We start from the raw sequence: 23,837 nt of genomic DNA on the forward strand, positions 1-23,837 counted from the left end.
TTCTGATATATATGAGTCTGCAAATGTGTATACATTTCTTAATAGTATATTTTTTATTAGATATTTTAGATATAAAAGATCTGTGTTAGACATGTGAATACATCGCTTTACAGTTATAAAATTAATAATCTATTCAAAATTAATTGTCGTATATGCCTGACATAACATAAAACAGTAGACTAAAGTATATTCTGTGGATATAAAAACAAAAGATATATTTATATATTTACATAATAATTTACTGTAAAAATAAGAATATAGAAAGTTAAATGAGATACAATATGTTGTAACAGAAACAAACATTGTGTTACACAATGTTAATCAAAAATCCAAATTCTAAACTGATTTGATTGAAGCATTCTTTGTAAAATCCAATATTAAAAAATAAAGTTTTTCATTAAGTACTCATTCAAAAGAAAAAATTTTTCTGCTATTAATGGCTATGTTAACATATAACTGTATATTAACAATACTATTTTTTTTACGAATGAGACTTTATATTTTTATTGCTTATATTTTTTTTTTAGTAAAATTTCAGTAGAATTATTTTCTTATCTTCAATAAAACTTTTTTTTCCAGTTTCCGTCAAAGAAAATCATATACATACGAATATGATTTAAGTCAGTTCAGCACTGCGATTAGTCTAAATCATTAGTTTATTATGAATAAATTTATATTTTTCTAAACATATATTACACCTGACTTTTGACATAAACGACTTTTTGTTTTTCACTGTTATTACAAAGATGTGTTCGAAATCGTTTTCATAATTCTTCTTGCCTATATCATACTTTAGCACATTGGCTTCATAAAATCTGAAAACAATATATATTTATTGTATTATATCGTAATTAAATGTACAATTACATTTTCTTTAAGACTTTTTTCGCCGTAGCCATATTAGTTTATGATGTCATAGGCAAGAAATGACATGCAATAATTTCCTTACGATATATAGCTCTATTTTTTTAGTTTTCTCTTAAAAAACATAATTTCGTGATCTTGAAACTTATAAAAATGCGGTAAGATATCTGTTTGATCTGTCCCTGAAATAACGTCATTTCTTCAGCCATGCTCAGCTATCATAGATATATGATTCAGGAATTATTTTACACTTGTATATGACAGACCGGACAGATATTTTAGTTCCCGCAAGTTTTAGGATCATAAAATTATCTTTTTAAAGAAAACTAAAAAATGAAGCTTATGCATTGCAAGAAAATTACTTCACATCATTTCATCTACGAATAATGTCATAAACTAATATGCCTGTGGCAAAAAAACCGAGTCTTAAATTTTAATCAAATAATTATGTAAATATATATTTTAATAACTAGCCAATTTATTTTATTTATTATTATTATTATTATATCATGTAATGTAACTCTTGAAATGTGAGATTAAAATAAATAATACTTACCAATGATCAGAATGATCTATATGTATTTGGGTAACGCATTGGCATACTTGTAGTGAGAAGACGTGACCAATGTGACCATCCTAAACATTTTGCAATTTCAATGCACTTTTCATCAATCTCTTTCAATGGTTTCTCTTCATAATAACGAGTCAATAATTTCAAATAACGTCCATAGTGATCATTGATGTGCGCGTGCCATAAAGACAAAATAATAACCTAAAGAAAAAATAGAAATCTTATTATTTTATAAACACATTTAATAAAATTTCTTGTTATATGTTATATGTTATTTTTGTTTTAAAAGGCTTTAAATGCAATATGTCTACCTTATTATCAGTAGGTTCAGCGAATTTCTGTACTTCTTGCCAGTGATGTGTAACGCTTTCAAGCAAATGTTCACAAGATCCATCTCCCTCTCCAGTTTTTGTACCATGTACATATAATCGCGCCAATGCACAACCTTTCTTCACTAATCCTTCAATCAAACTATTCTTTTGTTTATCCATAATTACTTTGATTTTTGCCGCATCAGGACGTTGATCGTTTTTCAATCCATAATATGCTAGTAACTTATCTTGATCAATATTTGTGATCACAGAGTCAGCGACTGTTATTATTTGATTAGCAAATGCAATGGCATTTTCTGAAAGATCATCTTGCGGTACATATCGCCGTGCCTCAGGAGAATCTAAAGATGTCAACATGGCAGTGTGGACAGGTAAATGATCCGAGAAGGCTCCCTTTAGTTCTCCGTACAGCGAATTGCTATGCTCGCCAGGTTCTGTTATTAATAAGAATATAAGTCATTAAAATCAATTCTTGAAAATAAATTTTCAATTATCACATAATATGTAAAGATAAATATATATATAAATATATATATATATATATATATATATATATATATAGAGCTACATTTGCATATATGTAAATATCGTTAGAGTTATTTACATTATGTAATAATAAATATAACAATAAACAAGTTTTCAAACAAATTACGTATACTGTAAATGTAAATAGTTTTGTTTATCAAATGTAAAAGGATTGTAAAAGGATAATAATTACAATCATGAGTATTATATTATTTGACATATAAGTATCTGTAAAAAGTTACACAAATGCAACAATCGTAAATACATGCTCAAGGATATGCATGTGTTTTATGTAATACAAACAAAAAACATAAATTATAATGTATAAATGTTCATATTTTAAATCCAACTTACTTATAGATGGTGCTATATATTGGTAGATTAAGAACCGGAAAAATGAAAAAAATATACATATATGTATAATAGTACTAAAAAAATAATCTAAAATAATAACTAAAATAATCTAAATATTCGTTATACCGATTGCTTATATCGATTTCTAAACATTTACATATCTAAATGTTAGATTACCAAATTTGGCAAGATAATTGCATTTTAGATCTCTTATTGCTTCCTGGTATTCATCCCACTTCGTAGTTTTTTCTTTCTCAGCTTTAACGGTAGGGCAGACATTTTTCTTGGCAGGTATAATATATTCAGATATGATATATTTAAATACATGATTATCCACCTTCTTTCCAATATCATCTTTACAGAAAGTCAATGTACCTTGAAGATAACTACCAGGGGTAGCGTATTTGAATACTCTTTGCAAAAAGAAAAGAAAAATATTTAATGTATATTAATAAATTAAAACTATATGTTTTAATCATAAAAATAGCAGCTCTGTTATTTTCTTTTTTTGTTGTTATATACATTACATGCTGAAGCTAGATAGAATAGAAAGATAAGTCGAATTGTAAGAAGAGATCGCGCAACAATAGTTATAATAGAATATATTGTGATATTCTCGCAGAGAAAAATAATACATTCCAATATTATATTAACATACAGTTCAAAAGCATAATAGCATAATATATTTGTATGTGAAAAAATCATTTCTCGTAGAATAAAAAATTTGCAAGTAATTAAACAATGAAACTTGAAAACAAATATGAATATAAAGATCCATACAGAATTTTTTATAATTTTCAACTTTTTTAAAAATACTCAATTTAATTAAAAATAGCAAAAAAAGCAAAAATTTATTATTAAATACGTAGGCAAATTTCTTTGAATATTATATATAAGTTGAATCTATATATATATATATATATATATACATATATATATATATATATATAATTAATTTTAACATATAATGTACATGTATAATGTACATGTATTATGTAACTAAAAGTTTAACGTATCTGCTTATATTCAAGAATAAAAAATACAGAAATAAAAATTTGCCTATGTTTTTTAAATGTATTTTTTCTTGCAACAAGCATAAATTTTTTGATATTGTATTTTGCATACAAAATCTTGACCAAAGACAAACAATATCAGCATGCTTTTAAAAATGTGTTGTCATATAATTGAATAGCAAATGTCTAATTTTATTTGAAGCTTTTAAATGCAAAGTATATATAAAAATTGTATTATAAACTCACTTGTTTTCAGTGCTGCAATGTAAGATAAAAAGAAAGTTATCTTAATAGCACTTTGATATAAAATTATACATTATTTTATTAAATATCTTTAAGTTTAATACCATAAAATTTACATATTATTTTGAACAATTTAATATCAATATTTTCTTTGTGTGTGTGTGTGTGTGTGTGTGTGTGTGTGTGTGTGTGTGTATGTGTGTGTGTGTGGTATATGTGGAGGCGCCTGCACGTGTTCACAGTTTTTTTAGTTATAATTTTATTTATAGCCATTACAAATAAAAAATTTTACAAGAATTAAATTTTAAAAATAAAAGTTATTGATAAAATCATATTCTTTATTTAAAAAAGTTTCAATAAAATTTTAATATAAAATTTAGTTATCCAATGTTAAATATAAAACGTTTAATATAAAAATTACTATAATTAGCATCATGTAAAAACACTACATAAATATTAAATATAATTTATTAGCATTTCAATATATCTTTACTAAGAAAAAAATCAATTGGTCTCAAATGTACATGTAAATTTTATGACATTAATTTAGAACGATGTATATATCAATATTAGATTAGATTATAATATCCATAAGCACTTTTTATGCCTATATATATAAAGATATATTTTTTTCAAAAAACATTCATATAAATTATTATTCAAACATATTTAACTTAATAATTGAAAACAAAGAAATTATTAATTATAAAAACTAACGATTGTAGATTTAAGTATGTCATAATACAATATTACTATCATAATACAATATTACTTTTTAATTCATAAAATTATTAAGAGTTTATATACAACATATTTTTATATACATAAAAATATAAAATTTTGCATAGAATATTTTAAGCATATAGTTAAAACAGTATAAATGTGCAATAAAGATGATATCATAGTATAAATCAATAGATTTGTTCCATATATTTAAAAATATGTGAATATATTTGAATATATTATAATGAAATTGAATATATTATAATGTATACACATATTTTTAAATATATGTATCACATATATCACATATTTTTAAATATATGTAATGTAATTGTATGTAGCATATGGAGTGTGATACATAATGCTAAAATATGTATACAACGTAAAAAATAAAAAAAAATTATTATATTTATATAAAATTTTTATATTTAAATTCAAACTTTGATAAAGAATAATTTTACTAATATATATACATCTTACAATTAATAAGAAAAGTTGCAATCAAAAATTTTAAATAAATATATTAGATTTTTCAAATTATATATTCTTCTCTATAGAATTTTCAAATGTAGATTAGTTTTATATAAACAATATTATATATCTAATTGCATCTAAATTATTATTACTGACAACAAACTTGGATATGTTAAACTATATTAATTTACATCTATAACACGATGTAGCAACTAAAGAGAAGATTATATACACAGATAAAAATGTAGATACTTACTTGCTTTCATTAGATAATGAAGCAATATACAAAGGAAGAATATGACCAGGTGGAATAGACGCAGCAACCATTTTTTTTCCACCAATAATCGCTTGTGATTGATTGGCATAAATATCTAAATTAATTGGTGTGCTAAGCTTCTGACTCAAAAGTATCGGCATATCTGTTAATCTTTCCAGCAAATCTTTCTTCTCATGACGTACTTGCATTTTTAAAGTATAATCTCCCTTTTCTAATTTGTGAATTGTATACTGCAATAGATAAATATTTATTTATATTAATATACAGTTAAATATTTATTTTATATTGTAATGAAATTGCAATATAAAATTCCATACTTATATCTTGGAATTATTAAATACTTTACTATTACAAAAAAATATTCAGATGTAAAAATATTTAAAAAAAATACTATAGATTTGTATATTATAATTATTAATTATATACAAAAATGTTAATGCAATTATACATATATATATATATATATATATATATATATACATACATATCTTTCTATTATATATTATAAATATCTAATCTAAGTTAGAAAACTTACTTTAGATGGATATGCGTCTCCACAACTTATCAATTGTTTATTGCTGTCATAAATCATCCACATTTGGCTTTCATATTCGCTTTCATATAACAAATCACTAAGCAATGCAGCATTTGGTGTGACTTCAGTTGATTTTGCCGAATGGAATGTATATGTTAATTGTAATTCATATATTTGTCGAGAAGGCGGAATAATATCACGCGCTCCTAAAGGGGCAATTTTCGATTCGTTGGGCCTATAATATTATATAATTAAAAATAATATAATCATATAATCCTTAATAGTCATTATTATAAAAATAATTATGGATATGATGCAAATCTTGAATAAAACATACTTTAAGACTTGAACAGATGTTTTCAAAGTAACATTGGGTACAACTTCTTCGTTTCTAAGAGAACTACGTAATTCAAGGCGATTTATTCCATCTCCAGATAACATAGTAAGATTACCATTTATCATATGGATTCCATGAAATTCTATAGAATAATCGACAAACATATCACCTAAATTTGCCCAATATTTTGCTATAACTACTTCTAAAATTAATCCACCCTGAAAAAATAAAGATTAAATTTACATATGGAAAAATAAACGATATTTACAGAAATCAAGCTTTTTTAAATGTATTTACATATCTCTAATACATAATTTTTATACCTGAACAGCAAATGGTTGAACAGTTTCCGACTGAGATGTAACACTGATGATTCTATTAACTTCAAGAGTTTTGCAAGCTAAACGAGGTTTTAATTGAACAGTGTGCATTACAAATCTACCAGTTTTATCCTTTTCTGTACTTTTTAATTTGAGAACTAAATTTAAAGAAAAAATAATAAAATAATAAAATGTGTAATTCCATTAATATCTAAATTATATTAAATGATTATATGACAAGATAGCCATATATTGTACCTGCCCAAGTGGCATCTTCTGGAACAAGAATAAAATGACGTTGGATTGTATTAGGTTTAAATAAAATATTTGTATATGTTAAATCTGGAAGAAGTGCAGTCTTCGGTATTGTCATTGGCTGAACAACAGTTATCGGAATTTGAAATACTGGTCCTTTTGCGATGTTAGTTACATCATATGCTCGTACACTAAAAGTTATAAACACAAACTTTTGTAATCATTTCAAAATGTTTGACATAACAATGCAATAATAATATATTTCTTTTACCTAGTGGCATGAACACCTTCTGGTAAATCAGAAGCTTCAATTCTAATAGCAAAAGTACGAGGCATATGCATTAAGTCCAGATGTGTCGGGAGTTGGACCCAAGATGCTTCACATACGAGTGTTAATTTCAGATTAAAATCAATTTTTCGCGCTGGATCTACAAAATAATATATAAACTTATATATATATATATATATATATATATATATATAGTAAGTAGTAAATAATATATATATATATATATTATTTACTTTAAATTGGAGTGAGATAGATCCATGAGAATAATCGATTTATCAGCACAAGCCTCAAATTTGAATTTAATTTATATATACTATGATTTTATAAGAGATTAATTACAATGGTGACTGAAATGAGTGTAAAGTAATAGCTCGCATTCCAGGAATTCATAGAATTTCATTTATATGTGTTTAATATCATAATAAAATAAAAAGGATAATTAGAATACATTGTGTATAATGTTACCTATATTTTCACTATTTATGAATACTGGTTCGACCGTAATTGCATAGTCCTTTGGACGATCAATGACACCTGTTCTCATATGAATGCCTTTAGAATTATTGACACCGCAATTAATGGCAAAACGTACATCTCTTTCAGGAGTATCGCAATATGAGACGAGATCATCAAATGCACGTTCGACTTGCAATAGGCCAGAACCTTGTGCAAACGAATCTAAATTAGGTATATAAAGAGCAGTATTTTCAAGAGCTCTTTTAATACTGTAAGGAGAATATAAATAACCCTTGGCGAGAAGACCCGATATAAGAACCGCTAAAATTTAGAAGAAATCTGATGTAATATATTGACATGTAAATATGCCTTCTAGACAGAAATATCAATACGTACCGACTGCCCCAGTGACATGTGGACTTGCCATGCTTGTACCATTCATAAGTTGACTTTTTCTAAGTGTAAAATTTGGAACGCTAGTAATGGCACCTCCTGGTGCACATACTGTTACACCTGCACCTCCATCTATCATTGGACCACGAGAGGACCAAGTATATGGCATGCCTGGCATCTTTTCTCTTAAAGAATATTCAGCTACCATCATATCAGGTGATACATAAGCACCAACACTAATAATACTGTTTGAACTGATGTCTGGAGGAGTTCCTGTATTTTTTTTTGTTTTAATATTTGAGTTATCACTCATATTAGAGAAATATCAAGATATACAATGCATTAAAAAAGTAACTTTTTGTACATTTCACATTTGTAATAGCAATGCAAAGTATATTTAAACAATGTAATTAATCTTAAAAAATAATGCAATAGTTTGTGTAAACGGAATTAATAATAGAATTAATAATAAAATTTTATTATATTTACCAATGGTACACAAAGCTGGTCCAAGATTACCAGCGGATGCAACCCAAGTTACACCATATTCGTCAATAACTTCATTCATTAATTCTCCTATTCTACCTGTATTTGACCAATGAGCATGTTCGCCGTAACTCATATTTATAACATGAACCTTTTCTTTACGTTTCATTATATGAATCATTGCCCGTACTACGGATGTTCCAGTTTCCATTGTGCCAATACGTCCATCACCGACAGTTAATGAAATAATTTGGGCCCCTGGTGCTACTCCATTCATTTCTGGAGTATCAGGAAAATATGCAGCAGCGATTGATGCCACATGTGTTCCATGACTTGCTAATGTAATTCAATTAGAAAAATTTAATAAGAAAGTTGACATTTAATTTTACAAAAATTATATAACTCGAACTTTTGATTATACTTACAACATAAGCTGACAATTTCTAATAGATCTCCATTATCATGAACATTAACACTAATATTTAACTGGTCTTCTTGAGTAAGACGAGCAAAATCTCTCGTGATGGAATATTCACCAAGAAAAACACCAGTTTCTAAATTACCTTCTTCAGAAGTATCAATACATGCTCTAGCATGGAAAAGATAAGCATCAAATTAAACAAGCAAATATAAAGCAAATGACTTTAGATTTTAGACTTTAGATTAAATATATAGGTATGTGCATATTTAAGAATATCACATACTCGGAATTGATTACCTCCACATGTAACCATCGTGGAAAACAACGCAATCGCAAGTAGGTCCTACATCATAATATTTTTTTTCAATATTATTCAATACTTCAATTCGGGCCTCAAGTTCTTCCTTTTGTAGTCTTTCTTCCAAAGTTGTTAGTTGTGAATGCTTGCTTTCAAATTCCTACATATATTATATAGTAAAATATAACAGGATTAATTTTTCACTAATAACTAATTACTAACCATGTAGTAAAATAAGCTAATCTTATAAATAAATACAATATGTAAATGGGTTGAACAATGATATAAAATTTTTATTTAAAATAAAATTTAATTTGACATATACATTTTCTAACAAATTTTTTATGTTTATGCCATGCAAGTCATAAGTATAATTATACATACACACACACACACACGCGCGCGCGCGCGCGCGCGCGTACACACACACACATACACACACACACACACACACACACAACATACACATATACATATATATACATATACATACATACATACATATATATATATATATTTTTACGTATTTAATGTCTTATGATTTTAAACATTAAACAACAATAAATGAGCAAATAAGAAAATAATTTCATTATAATATAAACATTTTTATATATACATGTAATATCCACATAATAGGCTTTATTTAATTAAGTAGATATTATGTAATACAATCAATGCTTTTACAATAGATCAATCAGCCAAATACAAATATAGCATTAGATACAGATCACTGTGACATATTGTGAAATAGCGACCTCATTTAATTGCATGTTTTGACATGCTCACCACACTACTATCTTTGGATCACATGGACTAAAATTCTAATTGTATTACTTAAAAATATTTCAATCAATTTCAATTATTGCAACAATATTATAGTTATATTATTAATTTTTAACATTAAATAAAGAAAAAAATAACATTATACTTGACAACTTGCAAAGCAGTGAAAATTTCTAATAAATTTTGAAATCTTAAAGAATAAGATAGCTAATTCTTAGCTATCTTATTCTTAGCTAATAGCCAAGGAATTATTAATATAAATATTAAAAATATTACATACCTGTAATTTCTTAGAAGCTTCTGCAAGGGCTGCTTTATGTCCATCATCCCAAAGACGTTTTTTACGTTCTGCGACTATTCTTTCTTTTAATTTAGCGGGATATAACGAATATAAGTTTTTTACACCAATATGATATGTTCCATTAGGGCATTTCCATTCAGATGGAATCTAAACAGTAAACAGATTCATATATATATATATATATGTGTGTGTGTGTGTGTGTGTGTGTGTGTGTGTGTGTGTGTGTGTGTGTGTGTGTGTGTGTGTGTGTGTGTGTGTGTGTGTGTGTACACGATTAAAAATATATACATTTTGTTTAATTCAACAGTTTTTAAATTAAATTCCATAATATGATAGATGTATTTTCATTTATTATATATATTTCTATCTTACATATATATCTTATGTGTATATATATATATATATATATATATATATATATATAAAATTCATTCAATCATTTTTAACCCGGTCAATTTTATTTTTATGTTTTATTCGAGTAATTAATCACTATTTATATATTAAAACAAGACTGATAATTTAAAATTTCAAAAATAATTTATAAATAAAAAAATAGTAATATATGTCACAATATAGAGCGAGCGTGGTATAGTAGACAACGCTGATATACTATGCTAAATGTCCCGGGTTCGATTCTCAGCAGAGTCAAAATACTTATGCTCGTCTCCTCTCGGAAAGCAGCGACAATCCATTGAGAATATCTTTGCCATGAATGTCTCTCTATCAAAAATTTGCGTTAAATAGGTCCCATATATATGTAATAATAATTACTGTACACACAGGTATATGAGAAAGATCATATGCCTGGACATGGACAATAGGACTGAGGAGGACATATAACAATATATTTTGTATGTGTTATCTGTATATATATATATATATATATACATATACATATATACATATATACACATACATACATACATACATACATACATACATACATACATACATACATACATACATACATACATACATACATACATACATACAAACATACATACATACATACATACATACATACATACATACATACATACATACATACATACATACATATATACATGTATATACATAGCCCTTTTTTTTTAAATAGAATAATTTACAAATATACCTTTAATTTACGGCCAGTCAATCCAGTTATACATCCATCTATTGCTTGGACAACTTTGCTGGTATCCACATCTCCTGCTCCACTACAGTCAAATCTTTCAATAATTTTTGGTTTCCCGTGTGAAGTCACCTATACATAGCGTATATATATATATATATATATATTAGTAACCAGTACTTATATGTAATAATATTATATGTAATATTATATGTAATAATGACAATTCTGTTTATGAAAGCTTATTAAAGTTATATAAGAAAGTTTTCTCATTAATGTAAGAATATAAATTTGATAAAAACTGCTGAATACAGTACATATAAAAAAAAAATAGAGACTTATAGAGATAATATAATTTGATAATTTTTAAACAAGTCTATATTATATGTATTCACAAGGATTATCACGTAACACAAAATAAATATAAATTTTAAAAACGATATGGTGAAAAGAACATATGATATGAGTCAAGCTGGATATTTGTGCTGAATATATATTTTAAACAGTTTGGAAACACATAGATAAAAATAAACAATATGTAAACGGGTTGAACAATGATATAAAATTTCTGTTATCAATGATATAAAGTTTCGGTATCAAATTATCTTCAGTATTATAAACAAAAAACCGTAAATTGAAAAGTCAAATATATCGATAATAAATGTCAATCATCGGTAACAAACAAATTTAAGATAATGTTACAAATTTTTAAATTATTAAAAAAAATAAAACAATAAAATAACTAATAACTAATAACAATTAATTAAGCACATGTATATGAAACAAAAGAAATTTTTTTCTTAAAAAAAAGTATGCCTAGTTTTTTGATTCGCAGTGAAGTTTGAAAAATCTCTCACATAACTGCTTTAATATACATTAAATTGACATGGAGAATATTATGAACTATTATTAGAAGTTGTCCCTTGTTATCTGAGACTAATGAGTTCCCAACTTCTAATACAGAACATTTTTAGCATGATAAATATAGTAGTTCTTTTTTTTAAAAAACAGATGTGTGTGTCTTTTATGATATTAAATTACCCAATAGACCAATAGACAAATTATCATAGAATTAAAGTCTGTTTTTAATATATGTTTCTGAACTATACATTAAAATATACACTAAGCATGAACATCGAGCTTGGCTCATATACTCTTTTTATTACATAGTTTTTAATATTTTCAGTCTTATTTACATGATAATATAAATTTTAAATTATTGACAAGATCAGTAATAAATAATAGATGCATTCCTTCATTTATCTTTGTTTTATTTAGTAAATAGCAAGTTCAATAAATAATACAACTAAACTTGTATCAGCTTGTGTCTCTTGTTAGAAATTGATATATAAAATGTCATTAACATGACGAAACTCATGTAACAGCGGCTTGCTGATACTCGATAGAACTGTTTCATAATGACAACCCAAGAAAATTGTTAATGTATGATATTGTTAAAATATCAGGAAAGAGTAAAGAAATAGCACGACTTTTATCTTTCAATGAGCACAGTTGGCAAGCACAAGACATCACATATGATTAAAGGGAAGGATGCTAGGGACGGCTTATCGCTTCGGGACACATCTACTCCAAAATTTCGCGCTCGCATTTCAAGGGAAAGGGCGGTCCTTCCAAAAGAATTAACAGCTTGTGGAAGGCGTGTCGACAAATAAATCCAATGCTCGGACTCGTACTCACTTGCAGACCTGGGGCTCCAGGATCCACCCCCGAGTCAAGGATCGCGATGACAACGCCCCGTCCATCGTACTCAGGATACTTGGTGAGAAACTGAGTGACACCCGTTTCTTTTTTAGGCAGCAGGCCCCAGACAGGAAAGTTACAATCAATGATGTCTGCCATATTTCGAATGCCACTGTCACCGTGACTGCAAAAAAACCACCCGAGATGTTTCCTTTGTACTACCGTAGCCTTATATATCAATCGAAGAACGGGCTCTGCGCCTGCGTGCGCGCCAGTTGGATGCGCCAATTTTGAGGTTAGATTATCTGCGAATGGTATGTACGTGTGTTCTAAAATTTCCTTAGTTTCTCTGTTCTTTGACAGTTTTCTATTCTTTTTTTATCGCAGAATACATGTGCAAAGGATGATAAAACTGGAACACTCTCGAATACATGTTTCGAGGAATTATTCTCTAGCAATTTATGTTTTTAATATACATTATTTATTTCTTTTTATTTTAATTTGATTTTTTCATTAATTTATTAAGTATTATTTTTATTATTAAACACCATTTTTTTGTTATGATTTTTTTATCAGATTATATCAAGATTATAATAAGAATGTTTTATGAAATTTATGAAACAATTTTGAATGTATTCAAAAGAAAAAGAGAAAATTTCGAAATAAATAAGTATACTTATTTATTTATCTTTTTGACGATTTAACAATTTGTGACATCTTATTATTATATGTTCTTATTGTTGTATTTAATGTGTTTTTAATTTACCATTTTTATAACATTAAAGATGATCTGACACAGGTTGAAACGTTTATTTTTAATATACTATTGTTTCTGAATAATATTTTTGTTATAAAATATATATAAATATATATATATAATTAGTACGGACATCCAGCTTGGTTCATATGCCCTTTTTACAAATTATTTTCTTACATAATTTAAATTATAGCAGAAAATAGTTTGTAATTCAATATTTATTTTTCCTATTTTTTTTATGTGAATTAAAGTTTAAATCTAACATTTCTTTGGGATTTGAACAATAATGATCAAAGTCACTAGATTGATAAAATATTGCAAACTCTTCACTATTTTGATTCCAAAATGCCGTTACTTCAAACTTACGTATTTTGTATTGTATAAATACATTTCGTAAGAGAAAATAAATTATATAAATCAATTTTTTTATTTATGATCACTTTATTTACGAACAAAGAAATATACTACGAAATGCTTAAGTTATATTCTTTAGTTTAATATCGTCGGTGCACTAATACAAATGTATTCGTTAAGTTTATTTGTGAAGGTTCCATAAAAGTGTATGAAGGTACATGTGAGTTACAGTTCGAAAGATGAAACTACACATTAATATATGCAACCTGATCACGGAAAGAAAAAATAAATTTTAAGGTATATGTTTAGTTTGAACATTTTATTTCAATTTTCATTAAAATATTGCATATAATATGTTTTCGTCTAAACTTTTTACTTGTTACGCTGTACACTTATGTGTACTTTCCGCCATATCGATTCCAAATGCGAGGAATTATTTATACGATTTATTTATACGATATTGCGGTATCTTATAAATTTAGTAACTTTAATAATGATTTTCTTTGAGCGACATCGGTTTTAATACCGACGAGTTAGGAATTTTCACCTAAGTTTCCTAACATCAAGTATAGATGACGACATCGGTATGCCCGTCCGATCGCGAATGCCCGCCGCGTCGTCAATAATCACAAGTGCTTCGCGTGTCGCATGTAGATGCATCGTGGAACGATCGGCGAATGCACGGTCTCTGTGCCGTGGAGGTTATGTTTTCCGGTTTTGCTTGTATTTTGAATTAGTAGCTGCCAAACTGGCTACTCGACCCCGCAACCGCGCGGAACAACGCGAGTATGACCGTCGTCCGTCGTTGAGTCGCGACGGGAGTGACGTAAGCGTGACACGGAGCGAGTCATGTGCGAATTTAAAGTATGGTTGTCACGCAACGTAAGATGAAGCAGCTCGCGGTCTTCGCGGTTTGCGCGCTGCTAGGTGAGTCCCCCGGATAGGTTAGGTTATCGAGGCTGCGAACGAGGATGCCTTCACACCATCGGGCAAATCTCGAAATTCGAACGTGCTGTCTATGACGGCTATCTTGATCGGTCTAACTTCCGTGCATCGCAACATTTGATTTGTCCAAGCGATAAATTCGTTCGCCATCTCTGATCTCGCAAATTCAAGACATCGGGCAATTTTTTTTAATTCTCCGATTCTCTTTCCCGCGCGTTGACATTCCCAATAATTTATTCTTTTAAGCGTCGCTCGATGTACCTGGTTTTTTTTTTCTGATTTTTACTCGCACATTACGTAACGTTAACTATACGGTTCTATTAATGCTTCGCTATCGTACAAAGTACCAGAAATCACATTGCTATAAATACTGTATGTTGTAAAAATAACGAGGTGTTTTAATAGGCGCTTATCTTTTCGTGCATGTGCCTAGAACTCGTTAAAATTCAACCTTAGCTCCGGAAAACGGAACATGCGATCGAAAGTCTTTTCACTGAAAAATTTTGGGCAAGGATGATGTTAAATAAAGCGAATTATTGAATATTATCGCATTATTTTTTTAGTTTATTTCCTCATTTCTGCATGAATTAAAATATCACAAATTATTCCTCCTTTTACGACTCGAATTACGTCATCATTAACCAATAGTGGAGTATATCGCAATCACTACATTATCGAGAAATATAATCTACGTAACTTTCGATAATCAAAATCTTAATTATGAAGAACATGGAATGCTTCGTATTTTTCGCTTCGACGCTGACAAGTATTATCTCGATTATTTCAAGTTCTAAATGTAATATAAATTGCATAGTTCTACAATTTTATTATTATTATTATTATTTTGTTTTAAACAATTATAAATATTATAACATTTTAATTTAGGAATTATTGAGAAGCTTTGAAACGCGAAAACATATGCGCAGCATTCAGTTTATATAACATTTGACCGTTGTGAAAGACGAAAAACAAGACGTGGTTATAATCGAAAGCAAATCTTTTAAACATTAGTTGCTGCCGTTACGTTTGGTCTTATTTAATCTTAAATGAGCTATCATTAGATGAAAAAATTGAATATTACAGAGAATAAAAAATTTAATTCTGTCTGAAAAGTTTGCTGAAATATTATGATGCCTGTATAAATTTATGTAATTTTGAAAAAACAATATTTTAGTATTATAAAATAGTATTATAAAATAAAATAATCGATAAATAAATATGTTATAACCAAAATAATACAAATATTTTGTTTATATTTTTAGTGTGTATACATTCATATTTTTTTTAAAACTAATCTTTATATATAAGATACTTTTACTTTAGTTTTATTTATAATTAAAGAATGTCTGATATATATATCTATATCACGTACCATTAAATTTTGTTTATTATTATTGTTGCAAATGTAATTAGTCATTAATGTCATAGAAATATTAAAGGAATGCATTTGTATGTAATTTCACGTATTATAATATCGTTTTTTTTACGCTTGTAACAGTCTTGGGCTTTTATAAAACTCTGGTGACTACGGAAGAGGAGCGATCCTTTAACCGCGGTCGGCATCGCTCCGTACTCGGGAATAAAGCTAGCTTAGATGACAAGAATGATCTCATCGTGGCCGCGACACAAAAAGTTCGCGATGCCGAGAACGAGCCGTCTGACGGAGATATCAGGGACATCGAGGAGGCGAAGGTTCGGATTCGCGAGCTGGAGGGTAAACTCCAGCATCTGGAGGCGGCGATTAAGAACGGAGTGGCGAAGGACTTTCCAACGGTGAAGTTTCTGAATTATAAAAATCGGAAGCGAGTACTGGTGACGGGGGGCGCGGGTTTTGTCGGCTCTCATCTGGTGGACCGTCTGATGCTCGCCGGACACGAGGTGATAGTCGTCGACAATTTCTTCACCGGTAGAAAGCGTAACGTGGAGCACTGGGTCGGTCACGAGAATTTCGAGCTGGTGCATCACGATATCGTGAGGCCATTGTACCTGGAGGTCGACGAGATCTATCATCTCGCTAGTCCGGCCAGTCCGCCGCACTACATGCTGAATCCCGTGAAGACGATCAAGACGAACACGTTGGGCACTATAAACATGTTGGGTGAGTTGTTGACTGTGCAGACGTGTCGAATTTGAAAACGGAGACATCCGAAATAATATTATATATAATCTGTTAATATGGCATTTCAGGACTCGCAAAACGAGTCGGTGCACGAGTGTTAATTGCGAGCACGTCGGAAGTGTACGGGGATCCTAACGAGCATCCACAGGCAGAAACTTACTGGGGTCATGTAAATCCCATTGGTAAGATTCTGTGCGGATGATTTTGCGTAGATATACATGGAAAAAATGATCTTACTAAAGGATCTAAAAATTTGATCAGATAAAAATTTGAAAATAATTTTGTTAGGCCAAAATTATTACGTAGGATGTTTAAGCATGATAATACTGCAATAATTTTTAAATTTGTTAGTCTAACAATTAAAAGTCTAACAATTAAAATTTGAATGTTGTATATAAATATTTTGATAAACCAACAAAATTATTTTATCTGCATTTGGCTAAATTTTTAGATACTCCAATGAAATTGTTCTTTGTGTAAGTTTTATTTTTCTGCATATTAATGGACATTTTGACGATTGGCATATATATAGTTATATATATAGGTATATGTATATATATATATATATATATATATATATAGTTTTTGAAATATAGGTCCACGGGCGTGTTATGACGAAGGAAAACGGGTCGCTGAGACGTTGAGCTACGCTTACATGAGACAGGAAGGCGTCTCGGTTCGAGTTGCACGAATTTTCAACACCTTTGGCCCAAGAATGCATATGAATGACGGTCGCGTCGTGTCAAATTTTATCCTTCAGGCTTTACAAAATGACTCGATCACGATTTATGGCAGTGGAAAACAGACGCGATCGTTTCAATATGTCTCCGATCTAGTGGATGGATTAGTAGCATTAATGGCATCTAATTATACTTTACCTGTAAATATTGGAAATCCTGTGGAGCATACAATTGAAAGTAAGAGCCACCGTTTATGTCATATATATTAATCATTCTAAGATTTCGGATATATCTGTTTGACATTTAATATTTCAATTTTTCTTAGAATTTGCACGTATAATAAAAGATTTAGTGGGTGCTACCAGTCCGATAATTGAACTCGCAGCAGTTGAGGACGACCCGCAAAGAAGAAGACCAGATATTAGCAGAGCTAAAAAATATTTGAACTGGGAACCGAAAGTTCCTTTAGCGGAAGGTCTGAAGAAAACTATAGTGTATTTTGCGAAAGAATTGCAAAGGACAAAGCATTCTCAAAAAAGCAGTTTTAAACAGTCTTCTTATAAAAATGATCATGATATTGTAGAACAACTTTAGGATCAAGTGTAATAAATTAATGATATGATTAATGCATCCACTTTCAGAAGTGGCGTGAAAGTGCCATTAAGCTATGGACCAGTATGTGCCAAAAAATCCCCGTCCAATTTGAATTTTACATAATTTATATAGCAGTCAACACATACACGCAATACGCGATCATTGAATTGATCAATCTCTTGAATTTCTTCCAATTGGATACATACTGCATTCTTTATAGGAGCAATAATTTAAAATATATTTTGATTTCTTTTTCTATCTCCTCTCTATAGCTCTCTCTCTCTCTCTCTCTCTCTAATATTTTTTATTCTGATTATAGATTTTAAAATATGTATTGATATATACATTTTATATATATATATATATATATATATATATATATATAAAATTTATAAATATATATATATATATATAAAATTTATTTATTATTAATACATAAATTATATTTATGTGTTAATATATTTTTCTATAAATATATGTAAATATATTTTAAATTATTTCTTTTTTTATACAAAGAGGCAATGTATCTATTTACTATATCTGAATATTGATTTTTTTAGATAGTAGAAAATATTTTTCATGTTTTATCTTACATTTATTTATATATATATATATAGTTATATATATATATATATATATATATATATAGTTATATATAGTCTATAATTTTTATAAAAGTTGAATTGAAAAATGATACTAAAATACTATTTTTCTCTTTTTATATCTTCTGGATCGTGTATTAACAGTAGTAGTAAGATAGAAGTAATTGCGCTTAAATTCTGTGTATAACAATTAGCTAAAAAATATTTGCTTTTGATTCCTTGTAGTTATAATAATGACATTATGGAAGATGTACTTGCAATAAAACTTTAAAAAATGTTTATATTATTAAATTATCTAAATGTATCTAAGCATCTAATGAAAGTTGTGGATTCTTGTACAACACCATTAAAATGGATAGTATTTAATATCGACAAAGTAGTGTTTGTAATTTATATTGCAATTATATGATATATAAATTATAGATATAGTGCGATCATAAACTGTGAGACTGTAATAACAAATAACGTATAAGCGAGAAAGTAATTTTATATTTTATATATAAGTGTAGCAGAAACCATCTATATGATAATGTACTCTTTATAAAATATGACTTATATGTATAATTAGTTCTTACATTGTTATTGAAAATTATGAGATATCGATTTTTCGCGATAAATTGTTTTTCTTACAAACATGAAAATAATATAGAAAATATGTAAATAGCTAAGCAGATTATATATGTCTTTGTATCAAAGTGTAAATTTAAGAAATATATAATGCTGAATATATAGTACACTTCAATATATACACAATATATAAACAAACATATAATATAATATTATATTTTGTTCTCTACATAGATGATTTAAGGTAGATTTAAAAAGAGCAAAAATTAAAATGTGTAATCCATTTAAAATTAATTTTATTTAATTTTATTTAAGTTAATTCAATCAAATTTAATCTATTTCTCGAAAATCCGAAAATTATGCGAATTTGTTATTTTGTTACGAAATAAATTTCAACCAGTTTGCTTTCTTATTTCCTGCAAATTCCTTATTTTCTTTTTATTTCCTGTCCCCTTATTTCCTTATTTCCTAGATGAATCTTTTTGAATTTTGTCTGAATCACTAGCAATATAATCTCATTGGGTATGCACGACGTCATAAAACGATTATTTAAGGAGTCGATTGATCATAATGGATGTCGCGTGGGCCATGACAGGGCGCGCGTGGTTGGTCGTTTTATCTCTTCGGGAAAAGACGAACGGAAGGTGAAAGGAATAAATGGAAGAGAGAGAGAGAGAGAGAGAGAAAGAAAGATACGAGGCCCGGTTATTCTAAACGATAATGATCGCGTCCGGGATATACGGCGACTCGGTTAGCACAAACAAAAGTGCCGCCGCAGAGGGTGATGATGACGATGATGATCTAATCGTTACAAAGGCGTTCTTCGTCCAAAGATACATGAGGAGTGAGCGACGCATGATTATGCGTAAAAAAAAGAATAAATACATTTCTCTCAATATAGATTCACTTTAATTTTGATTTAACTTTTTATTTTTTTCTAATTCTTAGAAAAGAAACTCAGTAATTTAATAAAAAATTTTCAGGTCGTATGTGTCATATATCAGAACATTGATAAAAACAAAAAATACTTTGTTCTAATATTTTTTTCTAAATATTTGTGTAAAAACTGAGCAAAATTCTCTGAACGGTTTGAAAATGATATAATTTTAATTTTCATGATTCTTATAAAAAGAAATAGCACATCGTTTAAGAATAATATCGAAACTAAATAGCATATTTAAAATAAATATTTTGTTAAAAAGTTATTAATTTAATATAATTGATTATTTTTATATTTCATATATATTTAACTTATTCGAACTCAAAAAATCTTTCTATAAATTATTAATTATTTTTATTTTTTGCAATGAATTTCAAGAGATATTCATAGTCAAATGTTTTCATCTATTAAGAGAAACGTTAATTTCGTTAACATTTTGCACTGTTTTGCATTAACGTTAATTTTTTTATAACCCAAATCTATTTGATATTTTTTATAACCCGAATCTATTTGATATTGTATAAATATGAGAAATATGTTCTTTTTAAATTTCGATAATTTTTTGCTACTATTGTACAGCTGAAACATCTTTAAATTGCGTTATTCTACATTCATGGAAGTGAAGTCATAAGTCAATTATTGATATCTTTTTGTCTTTAGTTCGTCTTAGTGTCGGTTCACAATAGGTGATTTAAGCTTTAAGAAGTAAGAAATTGACCAATTATAATCGAATATGAAAAGAATAATCGATTATGATTGATCAATTTCTTATGGTTTAAAGATTAAATACTTATTGTGGACCGACACTTAGTCACTTGCACATTTCCGTGTTTGCAATTGCGAATGAAATTAAATTGCGCATCTCCGAAGTGGATTTTAAATAATAATGATCGTAACGCTCGTGTCTCTTCTCTTTCCTACATCAGCTATATTATTTAAGAGGCGCGTGTTAATGAGATTGACACGTGCCGTTATGTACGCTCACGCGTAAATAGCGAAGTTCATGTGCGTAACATTCCCGCGTAACTTTCTCATGGCAGCCACGTGTTCCGGGATCGTTATTATATATAGGCACCGGGTAGGACCTGCGAGTATGAACTATGAAGCTGCAATTATGCCTCGGAGGTCGTAGCCGAGGAGAAACAACGTGCGGATCAACGAAGGGGGAATGCGCAGTGACGTGGTGTGTACGTGTATACGTTCCTGACACTTCATTAATTTCAGCTCGATAAAACAAATACCGCGCCGATAAAGATGCTCCGAGTATACCTGTAAAGGTTAATTTATCCGCAATACGTTACGTAAGATGGATGAACGATTTCCCGGATATTTGCTTTCACACAGTAGAAATGTCCAAACTACATCACAGAGAGATCCTAAAGATATCGCGATATCTTTAGAATACTTCTGTGATGTATTTTGGACATTTCTGTTGTGTGGAATAAATGTTGGCGAACAAGTAAAGATTCGCGTTGTCAACGATATGTTTCATTAATCGAAAACGATTGGCTTCGCCGTGGGCATGCTTGAGGCAAATCGACATTCAAATATCACGCAAAGTTGGTCCCTGGAAATTTTGGTTCATTATCGAACGCAGAAAGAATACTTTGCTAAAAATTTAATCATAGATACAGCTACAAATCTCTGAAAATAATTTTGTTGGGCCTTTAAAATTATTACGTACGACGTTCAAATTGATTACTAAAAGATCAAAAATTTTTACAGCATTTTTATCATTATCGTTTAGATCCTACGTAATAACTTTGATGATTAACAACAACAAAATTATTTTCAGATTTATGTCTATTCAAATTTTTTTAGATTTGCCAGCAAAATTATTCTCCTCATAAAGTATCGGATCCGGAAGAGATGCCGCGGGTCAGGCTTTGGAACGGGGAACCTGCAGGTTTCTCGTCAACAAGCTTTCACGTATAGTCAGCTCCGTGGGCGCACGCGTGCATGCAATAAAGTCCCGCTTAAAGAGGTAAGCGGCGAGGGTGAAAGGGTTAAAGCGCGTCCATGACCCGGCGATATCTCGGGGCGCGAAAGCGGCGCGTCATGGCGCAGGTGGGTTATGACGTGCCGAGGTGCGTGTAAGTAACAGCAAGATAGACACGTAGCGCCGGGTCGGTTAATAAAAGCCAGGCAATAAAAGCTCTCCTCGCCCTTCCGTCCGTCCTTGCCCCACCTCTCTCCGCCCCCTATTCGTCCGTTCTCGCAAACGAAACACCCGGCGCGTTCGAATATACACGGGGATATTTCACCGTCGAACACCGTCGGTCGTACACGAGCGTTTTCGATACTAATTCTCGCTAAAAGCTTTACGGCCGCGCTCGTGACTTTGATATGGTCGCCATTATTATTTTGCGTAAAGCGAAAATTTATGGGGATATTCCGTGCCGTCGGTCGGTGCGCTTTACGATTATTAGCGCAGTAATATTCCCCGATAATATTCCCATTTCTCGATAAATTCTCGATTCGTTTCTTTCTTTTTGGCGCGGCCGCATTGTGTTTTCGCAAGATCCAAGAATATCCAGCCGTGATTCTTTTGCTGTATCGAAACGAGTGACACCGACGTCGTCGCGTGCGTGATTTGGAAAATAGTACAACATTTTCAAACCAGTCAGAATCATGACATGCTTATACCGATGCAATAACGGAAACGAATACTAGGAATAAGGTGAAGAGATTACAAAGCCGAATTGCTTAAATTATTGAACATGTAAATTGTTAATAGATAGTAAAATAGTAAATACAATTACAATAAAAATTATAATAAAGAGATTACAATTAAGTGACTCTATAATTTCTATTTCGTTCTTAATTAGAAATTAATTGAATATCAAAGCTTTGTGTTTTATACACAATCTGTTTGAAATTGTCCATTCTTGATTCTAATTTTTTTTTTTCTGATTTTGTTCAATTACTTTTTAAATACGCTAGTACATAACAGTAGTGCTACGCGCGCGCCATTAAGCTTTTCATATTATATATTTTTATATTATGCGTTGATGGTAGCGACGTATCATCGTGATGAAAAATAGAAACTTATTCATCCTTGTTCATCTTGTTCTTATTCAAAACCGATTCAAAATTTCATTCGTTACTAACCTCGCCCGCTTTTTACAAATTGTCATTTGCAAATTGACAGTAACTCACGAAATAGCGCAGCGAAAGAACCAATCAATCACGAAAAAATGACAACAATAAACTTCGA

The 23,837-nt window shown here is 29.3% G+C and overlaps 2 protein-coding genes across 3 annotated transcripts; one reads left to right on the plus strand and one right to left on the minus strand.

Moving 5' to 3' along the window:
* Positions 1-30: 30 nt before the first annotated feature.
* Positions 31-13,332, minus strand: LOC105433561 (tripeptidyl-peptidase 2). 2 transcript variants are annotated; one of them, XM_089078278.1, is made up of 19 exons: positions 13,060-13,332; positions 11,365-11,493; positions 10,230-10,397; positions 9,166-9,326; positions 8,873-9,036; positions 8,451-8,783; positions 7,965-8,234; positions 7,578-7,889; positions 7,095-7,251; positions 6,827-7,014; positions 6,572-6,726; positions 6,249-6,466; positions 5,912-6,146; positions 5,356-5,606; positions 3,906-3,917; positions 2,824-3,059; positions 1,747-2,201; positions 1,421-1,636; positions 31-815 (listed from the first exon to the last, which is right to left on the minus strand). In XM_089078278.1, exons 1-18 carry the CDS (start codon positions 13,219-13,221, stop codon positions 1,427-1,429), a joined length of 3,816 nt encoding a protein of 1,271 aa, XP_088934404.1. In that variant the 5' UTR covers positions 13,222-13,332; the 3' UTR covers positions 31-815; positions 1,421-1,426. The 2 variants fall into 2 exon arrangements, with proteins under 2 accessions (XP_088934404.1, XP_088934405.1); XM_089078279.1 differs by lacking the exon at positions 3,906-3,917 and having other exon boundaries at positions 13,060-13,331.
* A 1,448-nt stretch (positions 13,333-14,780) lies between these two features.
* Positions 14,781-20,103, plus strand: Uxs (UDP-xylose synthase). Its single transcript, XM_011648928.2, has 5 exons — positions 14,781-15,100; positions 16,617-17,216; positions 17,306-17,419; positions 17,834-18,154; positions 18,243-20,103. The coding sequence occupies exons 1-5, from the start codon at positions 15,040-15,042 to the stop codon at positions 18,509-18,511; spliced, it is 1,365 nt and encodes a 454-aa protein (XP_011647230.2). The 5' UTR covers positions 14,781-15,039; the 3' UTR covers positions 18,512-20,103.
* The last annotated feature ends 3,734 nt before the right edge of the window (positions 20,104-23,837 follow it).

This window comes from Pogonomyrmex barbatus, unplaced genomic scaffold, assembly GCF_055798465.1.
Source record: "Pogonomyrmex barbatus isolate J1 unplaced genomic scaffold, ASM5579846v1 scaffold22, whole genome shotgun sequence".
Lineage (NCBI taxonomy): Eukaryota > Metazoa > Arthropoda > Insecta > Hymenoptera > Formicidae > Pogonomyrmex > Pogonomyrmex barbatus.